Source organism: Drosophila sulfurigaster, chromosome X, assembly GCF_023558435.1.
Source record: "Drosophila sulfurigaster albostrigata strain 15112-1811.04 chromosome X, ASM2355843v2, whole genome shotgun sequence".
In the NCBI taxonomy this organism is placed as follows: Eukaryota; Metazoa; Arthropoda; class Insecta; order Diptera; family Drosophilidae; genus Drosophila; species Drosophila sulfurigaster.
In genome coordinates, this window is record NC_084885.1 from 4,101,274 (window position 1) to 4,115,693 (window position 14,420).

General features: G+C 34.6%; 2 protein-coding genes across 12 annotated transcripts in view; both read left to right on the forward strand.

Moving 5' to 3' along the window:
- The window catches only part of LOC133849420 (uncharacterized protein CG43867), a 184,522-nt gene that overhangs the window by 135,429 nt on the left and 34,673 nt on the right, over positions 1 to 14,420 (forward strand). For all 10 annotated transcript variants that reach the window (XM_062285486.1, XM_062285487.1, XM_062285488.1 and 7 more), the window contains one exon: positions 11,184 to 11,246. In XM_062285486.1, the coding sequence (XP_062141470.1) occupies positions 11,184 to 11,246 (63 nt within the window). The remainder of the gene's footprint in view (positions 1 to 11,183; positions 11,247 to 14,420) is intronic.
- On the forward strand, positions 1,075 to 2,409 carry LOC133848954 (uncharacterized). 2 transcript variants are annotated; one of them, XR_009895313.1, is made up of 3 exons: positions 1,075 to 1,635; positions 1,699 to 1,805; positions 1,875 to 2,409. XR_009895313.1 is itself a non-coding variant. In XM_062284714.1 (2 exons), the coding sequence occupies exon 1, from the start codon at positions 1,276 to 1,278 to the stop codon at positions 1,624 to 1,626; it is 351 nt and encodes a 116-aa protein (XP_062140698.1). In that variant the 5' UTR covers positions 1,079 to 1,275; the 3' UTR covers positions 1,627 to 1,635; positions 1,699 to 1,841. The 2 variants fall into 2 exon arrangements, 1 of the variants encoding a protein (XP_062140698.1); XM_062284714.1 differs by lacking the exon at positions 1,875 to 2,409 and having other exon boundaries at positions 1,079 to 1,635; positions 1,699 to 1,841.

Sequence of the window (14,420 nt, forward strand, 5' to 3'; positions counted from 1 at the left end):
CCGTATGAACATCTAAATCTCAGAGATAATACGAGATTGAGTTCGAGATTATATAATTATGTGTCAAGTTCACTTTCGCCCCAGCAAATCAAATTCCAAACGTTGCGATTTTTAGTACATACAATAATAAATACTTTTTTTATGGTTGCTGTAAATTTTGCAATCGGATACAAATTGTCGAAGTTAACATATTTGAGAAATACTTTAATGGTAAAGAACGTCTATTGCACTGGGGTTTTATTTGCTTTATCTGACAATTTGGTATATTTTGCATTCTTTGGTATATTTGGCATATAGTACTTCATCGATATACCAAATATGGAATGCAGAATATTTGTTTTAGTATTTTTGTGATATATTAATTTGGTATATTCAACGGGTCACAATTGATCTGGATGACAATCTAATATATTTTGTACTCTATGGTATATTTTGAATTTGACACTATATCAATGTACCACATATAGCCTGTGGCATATGTTTTAGTATTTTAGTGGTATATTTGTTTGGTATGTGTTATAGCAATATACCAAATATAGCTCAATTGTTGCTCTGGATGATAATCTAATATATTTTGCACTCCATGGTATATTTTGAATGTGACACTATATCAATATACCGCATATAGCCTGTATAATATATATAATATATATATATTTTTTTTTTCTAAGGGTCATAGTTGCTCTAATATATTTCGCACTCCATGGTATATTTTGAATGTGGTACTACACTATACCGAATGTAGCCTGCAGTATATTCTATGTGGTATATTTATTTTGTATGTTTTATATCAATATACCAAATATAGCTTTTGGTATATGTTTGTAGCGTATATTAATTTGGTATATTATAAGAATTTATTTGAAGCGGGTGTCTTACAGTCCAGCACACTCCACTTTTGCCTTCTTACTTGTTCTATACAACTTTGTTTATTGATACTTATCGCAATGTGATTCTGAATCACAAACATTCCCAGCTTGACATGCAATACCATGAAATAAGTGTCGCCAATGTCTAAGCTGACAAATGTTATTAAACAAACTGGCGTTTTGCCCAAATGTCATATTGGTCAACTATAAATCCATTTGACTGGGGAAAGCAGCTGCTGAATCGTTTGTTTTATTTTTTTTTACAACATTTATCGCAAACGTTTGCAACAAATTTGTAACGAGAATATAAACACAAATAATAATAACGTAAACGTAAACAGTTGAGAGAGTGTGCATAAAAAGCAGTCGAAGCGTAATCGCGCTTTTCAGTTTGTTCGCACTCGCAATGACAACCAGATTGTTGCTCTCGTTGTTTTTGGACTTCTTTCGGTGCCGCAAACCCTTTTGGCGTCGTGCCACAATCAATGTACCCGACGTTGGCGACTCCACTTGGAGTCTCGGTCAGATCATGGATGTGCCAAGGGAAATGTCGCAGAAAGTGAAACAGGAGGCAGTTGCCATATCAAGTGATTCGGATTATGATTCCGTTGGCAATTCGATGGACATCAGCGAGGATAATAAAGATGCTCATGTTATTGATATTAAGAATGCTAATGAAAAGACAAACAAACCAGAATATGATAATGACAATGACGATGGATTCGATGATCCGCGACTACCCGAAATGATTATTTAATGCTGCTGTGTGAGTGCTTTTTATTTGTGTATTATATTTATATTTATTTGATTTGTTTATTTTTTTTTGTAGTGTGCTCATTATGCAATTCGCTTTTATTTGCAAACGGCAAATAACCAAAATTAACTCAAAATGACATAATGGCAGCAGCAACACAATTGAATAATAACAACAAAGATGTATGAAACAACAGTAATAAAATTCAATTACAACAATTTTTAATTAACTTTTTGCAATTAACATTGAAGGTAGAAGCCAACTGTTTGTTTCTAATCGACACGCAGATACCCATCAGCCAAATAAAAAGATAAACAAATCGAAGCAATTGCATATGCCCGGTGAAAATAAATAGAAAAAAGTGAAACAGCTGCCAGCAACAACAACAACAACAACGACAACGAAAAAAAATGGGTATAAAATAAATAAATAAACATAAATGAATTGGCTAGAAATTTAATAGCATGACAAATTTATCCGCACAGAAAGGTTTCACCTGCAGGCGACATAAACACAAATTGCCACAAAGTCGTATTCAATATGTGGCATCAAATCAAATAAAGTGATGGCCAGAGCTTTAAATATCAAACGCACGTTTTGAGGCAGAATTGAAAGCTAACGCCAAGGGATTCAATTCGTACAGCTTCGTACGCTTTGTGTTCTCCCTCAACTATGCTGACAATGTCATAATTTCGCAATAAATTAAAAGCAGTTGGAATTATGAAGCTGATTGCAATACAAGCACAATATATTTAGTTGAAATTATTAATTTGAATGACATGAATGTGAATAACAAAACAGAAGAAGCATGAAAGAGGCAGACTGCAAAAATTATAGCATACTTTTGGGAGCAACTCTTCATTGCTTTGTGTTGTTGAAGAAAATATAGTACAATTTTGTTTTAATTTACTTAATTGCTTGTACTTTAATGAAAATAATAAATTCAAGAAAATATATATGTACATAATTTCCATATATTAAGCTATAAACAGAATCTTTTTTCGTTCGTCCAAAACATAAGAATTTGTATTTAAAAAAAAACACATCTTGATTTCACAAATATTTGATATATAACTCACGTTCTTATTAATAAAAGTGAACAAAATATAACATTATATTTGATTGTTTTGTACTGTTTTCTGTGTCTATTTATTAGTTTACAATTTTATCATTTCATTAGCGCATTCTCAGTAGTATGTTAATTACTCTACTTATGAAATATCATACTTTCCATCAATTTGCGCAGCATGTGAAAATACGACCTCCTCTCTTAGACTGCAATGAAGAATGGTTTGCGACAGCTTGACTAATTAAAATATGAACGAAAACACTCAAAACTACACAATAAAAGATTATTATATATTCCGATAAATTACAGAATTTTGTAACTTCAATTTAGTATTTATCAGATTAATGTTCTTAGTTTTAAGAATTTGTTCTTAAAGTAGTTTTATTTTAGGAGCAGAATTTTTACGATGAATGTACTCGGTTTCAAAAACTGTTTTTTTTTTTGTTTCAATGTAAATAGCTTAAAACATTTCGATTAAAAGCATTTCTTGTTTAACATAATTTAAATTATATTAAGCACACAAGTTCAAAATAAATACAATTAATTGACTGCAGTTAAAAGCAATTCTTGTTTACTATAATTACAATAAATTTACGTAAAATTAATTTGACAACTTACTAAAAATAGTTAGCTTTTGCAATAATTACATTTTACAATGGGAAGTTAAACTTGTTTCGTTGTTGTTTCGTTTTATTAAGTTAATGTTGACATATTAAGAATAGGTGAATGTGTTACGCAACAGAAATGTTAACTTAACAGATCAGTTTTAACATATTGGATGTCAAAGTCAACTATGCATTTGTTGATGTTAAATTTTGCAGGGTATTTTCAATTGAATATATTTTTAACAAAATCTATTACAGATTCAAATTTCAACAAACTTATGTTTTAACTATCATTTAATACTAACATCTTTTTTATTTTGTGCATATTTTTTCTTAAATTTCTACATTTTCAATGTGGTTTATAGTTTTTGGACAGAAAATCAACCTTCGAATAGAGTAAGAAAAAGTTTTACCAATTAAAACAGTGAGTGTCTATATAAATTGTAGAGAGTATTCAATTTTTAATTCAGAGCAATCAGTCGCATTTTGTTTCCAGAGAAATTCTATTTCTTAGGAAGCAAACTTTCTATTAAAAGTGCAGCTTTATATTCAGTGGCGTCGTTTGACTTATTTCGCTTGAAATCTCATAACTTTTAAACACTTTGATATAATTGAGTGATTTAAATGGACAGATAATTAATCAAGCTATACAATGTGATGCAAGTCTTCTTCCTTCCTCCACTTGCAATTTGCATTTTGTAAAGCCACTCAAAAATACATTTGCAAATGTGTGCTGACTACTTTTGAATCACATTCGAAAGTTGATGACAAAGTCAATGACCAGCAGCTGCCTTCGTCCATCATCATCTCTGATATTCAACGGTATATATCCCTGTTGGTCTCACAATTTAGTTGTCTGTCTGCTGTGGCCATTTATTTGTCCGCAAATTGCATTCGTGGCCGGCAAATTAGATTTGTGTGCCAACTGCTGTGAGTTGCAGCAATGATATGCTTATTGCCTCTAAAACGGGAGGCGCCACTCATAATTTCTGGCTACAACAAGTTGAGAAACGCCCCAACAATTAAGATGAATCGTTGTGGCTGCTTTAAGCCAAACAAAAAAAAAATGTATACAGAAAACTGCTGCTGTTTTGGCCTGGTCAAAAGTTCTAATTAACTTGCCAATTGGCTGCCGAGTCTGGCCTATAATTAAACAGCCAAAGGCGGTTCACCATGTGTGTGTGTGTGTGTGTGTGTGTGTGTGTGTTCGGATATGCGTATGCCACACGCAGGTGAAACACACCTTAACCCTGCCACATCAAGTGGCAAGTTGCCGAATTCAAGCCCAACACGCACGCATAACTTTCGACCCCTTCTGCCCCTTTGCCCTTCACGCTGCCCCTTGGCTGGACTTTGGCATAATCCATTAGCTTTTGCCACGACTTTGCCCTGTTCATAATATTGATGAGCATTTGCGGCATTTTGTTTTCAACAACATTATGTTGCGCTTTAATCGCCAAACTTGCCACACAAGTCTGTATTGTATTTCATTATGTTTTCACTAAACAGAGATAAACAAAATCTAGATTGAAAAAATCTTGATTTAGAATTTTGTTGATCTTAAAAAGAACAATCTGAATATAAGATTTTTAGGTCAGTACAATCTTAAATCAACTTTTTCTTGCTACATTTGCATTTTAAAATTAAAATCAAGATTCAAGAATGTTTAATTCCAAATTGAAAAGTAAATTGTAAATCTTGATTTTCTCGATATGAAAGAAACAAATTTTATTTTTGATTCATATTCGGTTCCTTTAAATATCTAGATTGAAACAATTTTGATTTAGATTTTTTGATCTTAAAAAAAAAAACAATCTGAATATAAGATTTTTGGGTTAAAACAATTTCGAATCAAGTTTTATTTTTCTAAATTTGCATTTTACGATTGAAAACATATTATTTCAAGATTAAAATCTAGATTCAAGAATTTTTAATTCCAAATTGAAAAGTAAATTGTAAATCTTGATTTTTTTCGATCTGAAAGAAACGAATTTTATTTTTCGTTTATGAATCAAACGATTATTTTAATAAATGATTCATTTAAAAGAACACACATCCAAATTTATTTTCGTTTTCTTTTTTGTTGTTAGAGAACAATACATATTTAAATATAAAAAAAAAAAAACGAAATCCATTATTTGTTTATTTCTAACAATCTAATTTTAGACTTTCTTGGCTAAATTTAAAGATTTTTCCATTCTTGAAGTAAGATTATAATCTTGAATTTCAAGATTGGACCATCTACATTTTTTTTAGATTTTCAATCTTGATTTTATTCTTGATTCTAGCACTTTTTTCTATCCGTATACAATTTAAAGCTGCTCATCGCCAACCTCAAGCGTGTTGTCCTCAAAGATCTGATCGAGTCGTTCCATTGCCTCGTAAGAATTGCTAAAACCTCGCTCTTGACTTATGCCAACTGCCACAGCTGCAGCTGAAGTCGGTTGTCTGTGGCAACATCGCTGCGCAATTCGTTCGCCACTCGGTGCCACAAAATGTTGCCGTTGTTGTTGGCGTTGCCTGAATTGCTGCTGTTGTCGCCTTCCCGGATCATTGCACTTCATCTGCTGATCCTGGCGATGCTCTTTGCTCTCCCAATCCTCATCCATGGGCCGAGTGCAGCTAAACAATTTTCCCAAGCTCGTGCACATGTTGTCTACCAAATGCTGCATGCAACAAACTGTTGTGTGGCAGCTTTATAGCATCCAGTTGCTGATAGCAAAGCAGTTGCTTAGTCTGTTTTTTTTTTGTGGCATTGTTCTACAGTTGTTGGCCAGCTTTACTTTATGGCCAGCTGCTTCTGAGCATCATTTGCAGTTACAGTTGCAGTTGCAGTTGCATTTGTGCGCTCATCGTCGTCGCCATGTGGCGCAACATATTAAGTCGCTTTTTCTGCTGCTGCCTCGCAAGTAATTCAGATTCTGATTTGAGCAGAAATGCAGTTTCCACGCTCACGCTCGAGATCGTCATTGTCGACGAGGATTTGGATCAACTCGGATCAATCTCTGCTAGCAATGTGGATCACAATCAACGTGGCGCCACTTGGCCCAATTTAATGGTGCTCTAAGCTACTTTAAATATTGATTACAAGTAATAAACATTATCAGCTGAATATGCTGCCTGGACATTGATTAAATGCAATACATTCAAAGCTGTTGAAAACTTTCAGTCTAACTATAAAAAAAAAACTGAAATGATGCAGAATTTGTCATCATTATTTTCCTTTTAAAGTAAGAACGAAAATAATTCGTAGAAAAGTTGAATTTCCTTTTTTAGAAACAACATTTCTTTAAATTAAAATTAAGTTATGAAATGTTCTATGTATTAAACAAGAAAAAGAAAACTTCGAGAAACTTTAGCCTTCAAAGTACAAAGCTTGCTTTTAAAACAAACAAAGTTTTAAGTTTATTACTAACAAGTCTTAAGTAATCATAATTTTCTTAAAATAATTGTGGCAAATGATTTATTATTTTTCTAAAATCAAAAATAAAACAAAATAAAATGAAGTGGAATCAAAAGTTGTAAATTAGCAGTTGATAAACATAAACTATATAAAAAAGAACATCAAATATTTCACTTTCGAGTGTTTTCATTCAATGCTTTATTCAAAGACTATGAGACTTGAAAAAAAGTTTCGGTCCGATTTTTCAATCTCCTCATAAAATTATCTATAACTAATATTTGTTCTCTAAAGTTCTCCATAACGAAATTCAATTTTTTAAAGTGCCCATAAAGTTGTGTTGAACTTTTCATTGTAGATGTGAAAAATGCAGGAAAGATGGAAATATTGTATTCCAAACGGCTAATTTTTGGTGACTGTTGGCAGCATCAAAATATTTATGTGTATATATATTATTACATATACATACATATGTATAAATATTTTGCAACAGGCATAAAATTGCAATGCCGATCAAAGCTTGCGCCCTGATGATAACACATATCAAATATCTTTGTAACTCCTATCGAAATTGATAAGCAAAATTTAAACTTTGGATTTAATTTTGGCATCGATTTTTGCATGTGAAATAATGCGTCTTAGAAATCCGTAATCTAGGAACAAATTCATTATCATTTAATTCTTTTGTGATACGCTTAGGTTTTATGAGAACTTATCTCTACTTCAGAATAGTCGAAAAAATTCAGATGAGTCGGGCTTTTTAATTAACTATGGCCCATAATTCACACGCAGTAACGGTTGCCAAACAGTTGAGAAGCTGTTGACATCAGCTGTTTTTATAAATGTGCTTATATTTCGGAACAAGTCGCTTGTAACATTGAGACATTGAAGAAATGAAATTATCCTTCCAAGTCAGTTTATACGAACAATAAAACTTATTGAGAGATTGAAGAATCGGGCCTTAACACAAACATGAATTGATGTACAAGATATTACGTATACGTAACAATGTATTTTACTCGAATAAATAAAAGCTCGCAACTGGGAGGTAAAAGTGCTATCAAAATGGCCAAATCGCAACCTTATCATATTTCTCACAAGGAGTTAAGCACTTAAGAAATCTAATGCTTAACCCTTAACCTCTTGCAAAGTGAGCGCGATACTTTGCTAAGCTCAAGCACACAAAGGCGCAGCTGAGAAGGAGAATACTTGATGCCCGTTATCCACAAGACACACATCAGATTTATTGAGTTCTATGTGATGTACTTGTGTATTGGCTCTCACAATGTAATCTAATCAGCGACAGCGTTAGTACTTGAAATCAACTCGAGCCATTATCCTGGGTAATTTAAGCCAAAGCAGAGGAAACTTCTGACAATCCCTCGCAGCTCGCTATGACTTCCACTTCCACTTCCACTTCCGCTTCCGCTATTTATATGTATATACTCTAAATTTATTGCGAGATGAGAGACAGAAAGAGAGAGCGCAGCACTCATATTTTGTTTGGCATCCATCAATCAATGGAGTGGAGTGAAGTGGAGAGGCTTCTCTGAATGGGCCACTTAAATGGCATAAAAAGCGGAAATTAATGCACTGAAAGCATTCAAAATATGGAAGAGAAACGCCTTTGGCTTTAGCTCTTGCAGCGGAATCAAGTCTTTAGTCGATGACGATGATGATGACGATGTAGATGACGATGACGATGACGATGACGATGAAGCTCGCGGGCCACTCTGGTGATTAATTGATGGCATTCCGAGAGAGAGTCCCCACAGCGAGGGAGAAGAACACACCCAAAGCAAAGCAAAGCAAAGCAAAGCATGGCAAAGGGGAGGAAGGGAGGGGAAATGAACGTTATATCCGTTATGGGCCTGTTAATGGCAAACCATTGAGCAGTTAAAAGTGCGAGATTAGCATTTCCGCCCGCCCAAGTCAAAAGCATGACCCGAAGCTGAATCGACGACGCTTCTTCCTTCTACTGAACTGAGCTGAGCTGAGTTGCTTTGACAAGTGGAGCTGGGTTGGGCCTCGATTCCTCTGGCAGCTGCCTCAAGTGGCTCAAAAGGTGTGGCACACGAACACGAAAACAAAGCCTCCCTCCCCCCACCTTGCTTCCCTCTCTTTTGGCTGGCCATTGTAACGGTTCAATTTCGCCAGACATTTGGGCGCCGTTAGATTTTGTGAAACTTCCCCTTTTCCCCCTCCATACATTCAGGTGGCAAGTGCGGCAAAGCGTAGGCTATGAATTGTATTTGTATTTGTATTTGTGAACGCATTATCCTTACTAACCGCAAATCGTCTGTCATTTTCTATGATTGATTGATTGATGTTGATGCACCACTGGGCCAGGGCCAATGCAGCAGTGGTAAGAGTGAGAGGGGAGAAGAAGAGAGCGCAAGAGCGGGTGCTGGATTAAAAGAGCGACGCACTGTACCCGTGGCGCCATCTGTCGGTCAACTCGCGCTATTCAACACACTTCCGTTGCGAAAGCTTTCAAGTTTCACCATACCGAATAACGGGAAATTCTGCTAAAAGCTAAGGGGAGAAAAGCTTTGCGAGGCTTAGGGTGGAAAACATAAAAGCACAAACCGAAAAATACAAGTCGGGATTAAAACCAACCGCAATTTGCATATAATAATTATTAAATTATTTTACCAAATCAATCTATACCAATTAATAACACAACTTTGTCTATATAAACATTGGTATTTCAAATATTTATATGTTTTATTTATTTCTATACTTTTCGCTTCTATATGCTTGGATGATCAAATGAAGAATGCTCGACACAATGCTAGATAAAAAGAATCCGATGTTTCCATGTTATTTTTGAATATTTCATAATGTTTCAGCAACAATATTGGAAATCATATTCATGTTTTCCCTACAATAACAGATACTATCAAAAGCGAGTAATAAAGGTGTTTTTTATTGAATTTTAAACACCGTTCAAGTTTTTGATATTCGACAAGGGTAATATAAATTTGTGCCTAAAGAGGAAGTCAACTCCGACAATCTGGTATATTTTAAACTCTATGGTATATTTCGAATGCAATACTTCATCGATATACCAAATAAGGAATTGGGTATGTTTTAGTAATTTGTTGGTATATTATTTGGAATTTTGTAAGAATAATACCAAACAGCTTTTCAAAGCTTTTAATCAAAACATGTTCATTATTTGAATATTTGCAAACAAAATTAATTTCCGTAAATATTGATTCTGCCAAAGAAAAAAAATGTAAAAGAAATAGTAAATGTTAGCGACTACGAGCATAATTTATATTCTTTAGCTGCGTTTTGTATTTCACTTGATTTAATCTAATTTTGAATACAATGGAACAACGTACAAAAGTTACACAGGAGTGTAATGAATAAGTGAAAGATTTGTTATTTGTTCACATTTTGTAAGAAATAATAGATTTGCTTTAAAACTAACTAAAAGTTAAGTAAAAACATATACCATTTGTATTAAGTTATATATTCTATATAATGATGTTACACAAACAGTAAAAAATAAAAATAAAAAAACAAGAAACTTTACTTTTCTACTAAAGAGCTTTAAAGCTTCTTAAAGAATTATTTTTACAATTTCGATTAATTTAACATTATAATTCTTATTGTGACTTTGGTTAATTGTTAGTCACGATTCTCTTGAGTGTATTGGTGTAATTTTGCTGAGTCTTCTAATATTTTGGTTTCAAGTGATCTTTGGATTATGTTTAATGATTTATTTTTCTTTAAAATGTTGGAGCGTTTGTTTTCGAGTTTTGTTTATAATTTGTGTGTAATACGGAAAATGGACATCTTACTATATATTAATTAAAGAGTACGACTTGGAAGCGTCTAACTACATATGTATATGTAATGTTTCTTATATAGAATACGGATATTAGATAATAATAGTGAGAGTACAGTTTGATAAACTTTAATATTACTTCTTCCTGACTGATGAATACTGCTGCTACTGTTCTAAATATTTTCCACGACTTTCAACAAATGAAAGAAGTTTAGCACTGATGATACCGATAGCTTCGTGTCTATCGACTTACTAACACCAACTAATACTGATAAGGTGTATCGACTTCTTACATATATGAATATGTTGAGAAGTGAAATTAAATTGAAATTGCAATGCTTTTAAAAGAATCCAGTTAGACCCACTGTGTTCAAATAATCTAAGCTATAGTTGACCTTTCTATTCCTAGCTATGGCAATATGAGGTTGTCTTTAATTTCCTTAATCGTCTGACCCAAGATCTCGCATCGCAGTTAATCCCCCTCACAATATGCGAAAACTAATAACCATAAACTTGATGTTTATGTGGCGTGTTGTGATAAAGCTGGGCACTCGATTATTTGCACATGATTTCCGACGTTTAAGTAACTCGCTTTCTCTCTCTCTCTCTCTCTCTCTCTCTCTCTCTCTCTCTCTATAAAGAGTTTACTTCTTTCTTAACGCAGTTTCTCTTGTACTTTACTTGCAGTTAACGGAGCTGGAACAGCGCGTCATCGAAGCGGAAGAACGCGCCGAAGAAGCTGAAGATAAGGTAAGTCATTAAATGACTGTCAGTCAGTCAGTGAGTCCTTTCCCCCCTTTTGATATCTCCCCTCTCTATGTGAGTGTGGAGTCTGTGGTACATTAAAACAAGGGTAGCAAAAGCCGCGTCTGGCCAGATAGAGAATCGCCTCATTAGAAGTCAGTTTAAAGCATTTAAGGCATTTACATGACAATGCGACTTGACTAGAGTCAGGGTCATGAAATGCTTTAGCCTCGGCTTGGTGTTGGCCAGCCATTTAATAGGAGGACTTGTCTGGGTTCTTTTTTAGACCCAGATGTCTCTCTCTCTCTCTCTCACTCTCTCTGACCAGCAACTGTTGTCGCCAGACACCGTACACACACACACACAGTGGCACAATACATAAATCGACTTCCGCTCCAGAACCACCGGAAATACACATTAATGCAACGCTGCGTAGCAATCGCATCTGCCTCAGTCCCCCCTTTCAGTCGGCGATTTAGGATTGAAGTTCGTGCGGTCGCAAGTGATGCTGAGCTTTTTGCCCCAAAACACTGTTGCCTGTTCCCTTCCCCCTTCACCTCCCCCTTGCAAGGCGACAGTCGCTGCAGACATCGTAAAACTACCCCGAATGCGACAAACAAGCAACAGCAGCATCACCCACGCATCCCTCCACCCTCCACCCTCCACCCCCTCACCCTTCCCTCACAGCACACACGCAAGTACTCGACGCGCGTTTTCAATATCAAATGCGCATTGTTTGCATTAACAAGTCCCCGGGGGCTGTTGGCTTTACCTACGCAACACCCCCAAAAACAGGCGAAATGCAAATATTTCCCAAGCTGGTTTATCTCTCGGCTACGTCGATGGCCATAGCCATGGCCATGGCTACCGTTATCCTGGCCCAGATCCCCCCTTTGGAGTAACGCAACATAGGCTCGGTGTTGTTGTCGTTGCCATTGCCAACCACTGTGACAAATTGAATTCTTGTTACTTTGTTTGCGCCGAGATTAAATTCATGTACAAACACGTGGATTGTTAACTAGCTACCAAGCCGTGACATGCCATACTCCACATCCACATCCACATCACAGTCATCGTCATCAAGGGGTTAGTTCCAACATTCAGCCCAGCTTAACTCAGCTCAGCTCAGCTCACAATTCGACCCCCGATTCGAAAGACTTTTCAACAGCAGCTGGCGAGCAACAACCGACTTGCTAACAGGCTCATTACTAACGCTTCAATTAGTCGTGCAGCGCTTTAAAATTAATTCTCGCTCATTAGAACTATTTGGAGAATTCTCTCAATTATTACGCACTTCAATATTAAGTCAATTTCAAAGAAAAAAGAAAAGAATTCCGCTAAAAATGATCAATTATATTAAAGTAACAATTTTTAAGATCTTGTTAAATTTTAAAGATTTTCAACAAATACAAAATGCTTAAATTGAAAAGGATTTGTTTGTGTACGCTTTTCAATTTGCAGTACAACAAAAGAAAAAAAGACAATAAGCAGCTCACATTTCATACACAGAAAGAAAAAACGTGTTAAACTCAAGAATACAATTTTAAAAACAATATTTTATGATATCAAATTGAACCAAGAAGATAAGACTCTAAAAAAAATCTCAAAATTCTACAAAAATTTTATATTGAAATCTAGAAATTCAGGATATTAAATCTTGTGTCAAAAATGATAAATCTCAAAAAGCAAGAATCAAACAATCTTAAACTTACGTGACTTGAAATTAAACAAAAAAGAGTCCGTGTTTTTTTTTATATGTTTTTCTTACACATTCATGTATGTTGTCTAATTTCTTTTTAATATTAGTTACAATTATAACTCTCTTTCTTATATACGAACCAACGACCACGAACAGCAATACCAACAGAAATTTAGCATAAAAATCTTGATTTAAGATTTATTCAACTTGAAAATTGTACTTTACTTTAATCTAGAACTTTTTCTCTCAGTGTACTGTTCCACCCTCAGCAACGTTGCACTCTAAGCAAGCACACACAACAACATTGTTCATCCTTCCGTAGTCAACAGCATCGTTTCCCCCCTTTTTTGTGTTTTGTCGTATGCCAATCAAATTAATTAATCATTAAAATGCAAAAACATAAGCATAAGTACTCTTAACTACGCCTCAACGCCGGCAATTAAGTGCATGGCTTCCCACAGGAAGTGCACCTGGCCAACTTTCTCTGAGGCGAGCTGCTGGAGTCGCTTTTTGGGGACTGAAGAGTGAAGCAATTGAGTCGGAGGTGGGATAGAAATAAAACCTTTGAAATTCCTCTATGTGATGCCAGCAATTCAAATGGTTCTGAGTACGTTTAGCTTCATTTTACATATAACTTTTAGGGATCATGCAAAAAATATAAATAGTCTGTGTTAGTTGGCTATTTGCAGAATATTTTGTATTGATTAGAACTTTCTTTACACAACAAATCACCGATATGGGGTAAATTCTTGGCTAAGTAAAAACAATGTTATTCTTTAAGGATGATTAAAATAGTTAAAAGCAATTCGATGTGTTCTAGCCAGAATTTTATGGATTTGGCAGAGTTATGGCTGGATATGAAATATCCTTTTACGAAAACGATTCGAGAAATAATTAATGAAAGAAACAAAAATCCAAAATTTGCCAAATTGTTGTTTATCTTCAAAATTTTTCAATTAATGCACAAATATTTAAATTTTTATGTGGCACTTAAAATCGACATTGCGAAAACGATCAATAGATGGCGCCACTTAAAAATAAAGTATTTACATTGCATACTTTTAGGGGCATACATGCAATTAATTGATTTTGAAGAATCAGACAAGACCAAGATATACGCAGTTCTTTGTATAGAAAAGAGTCCTTTCATATCGGGTCTCATAAGGATATTTGTCCCTTGTTTTTATAAAAGCAATTCTTGTGCCAAATGTCATCACGATCGTCTTTCAAATTATAAAGATATGGATGATTTCTGTTTGACCATTTTTCTATATTCACCTCAACAACAATATTTCAGGCAAATATTTTCGAATCTTGAATCTTTGAATGCAAATCGTTTCTATTAGTTATCCTGGTTACAAAAAATATGTCCTTTCGAAATCATTGATTCTAATAAGCAATAAAATGTACTTTGTCAGAAACAATCTGAATCTTCTCATATCCTTCCGCTTTTTCAAAGGACACACATTGCTATGCTCAAC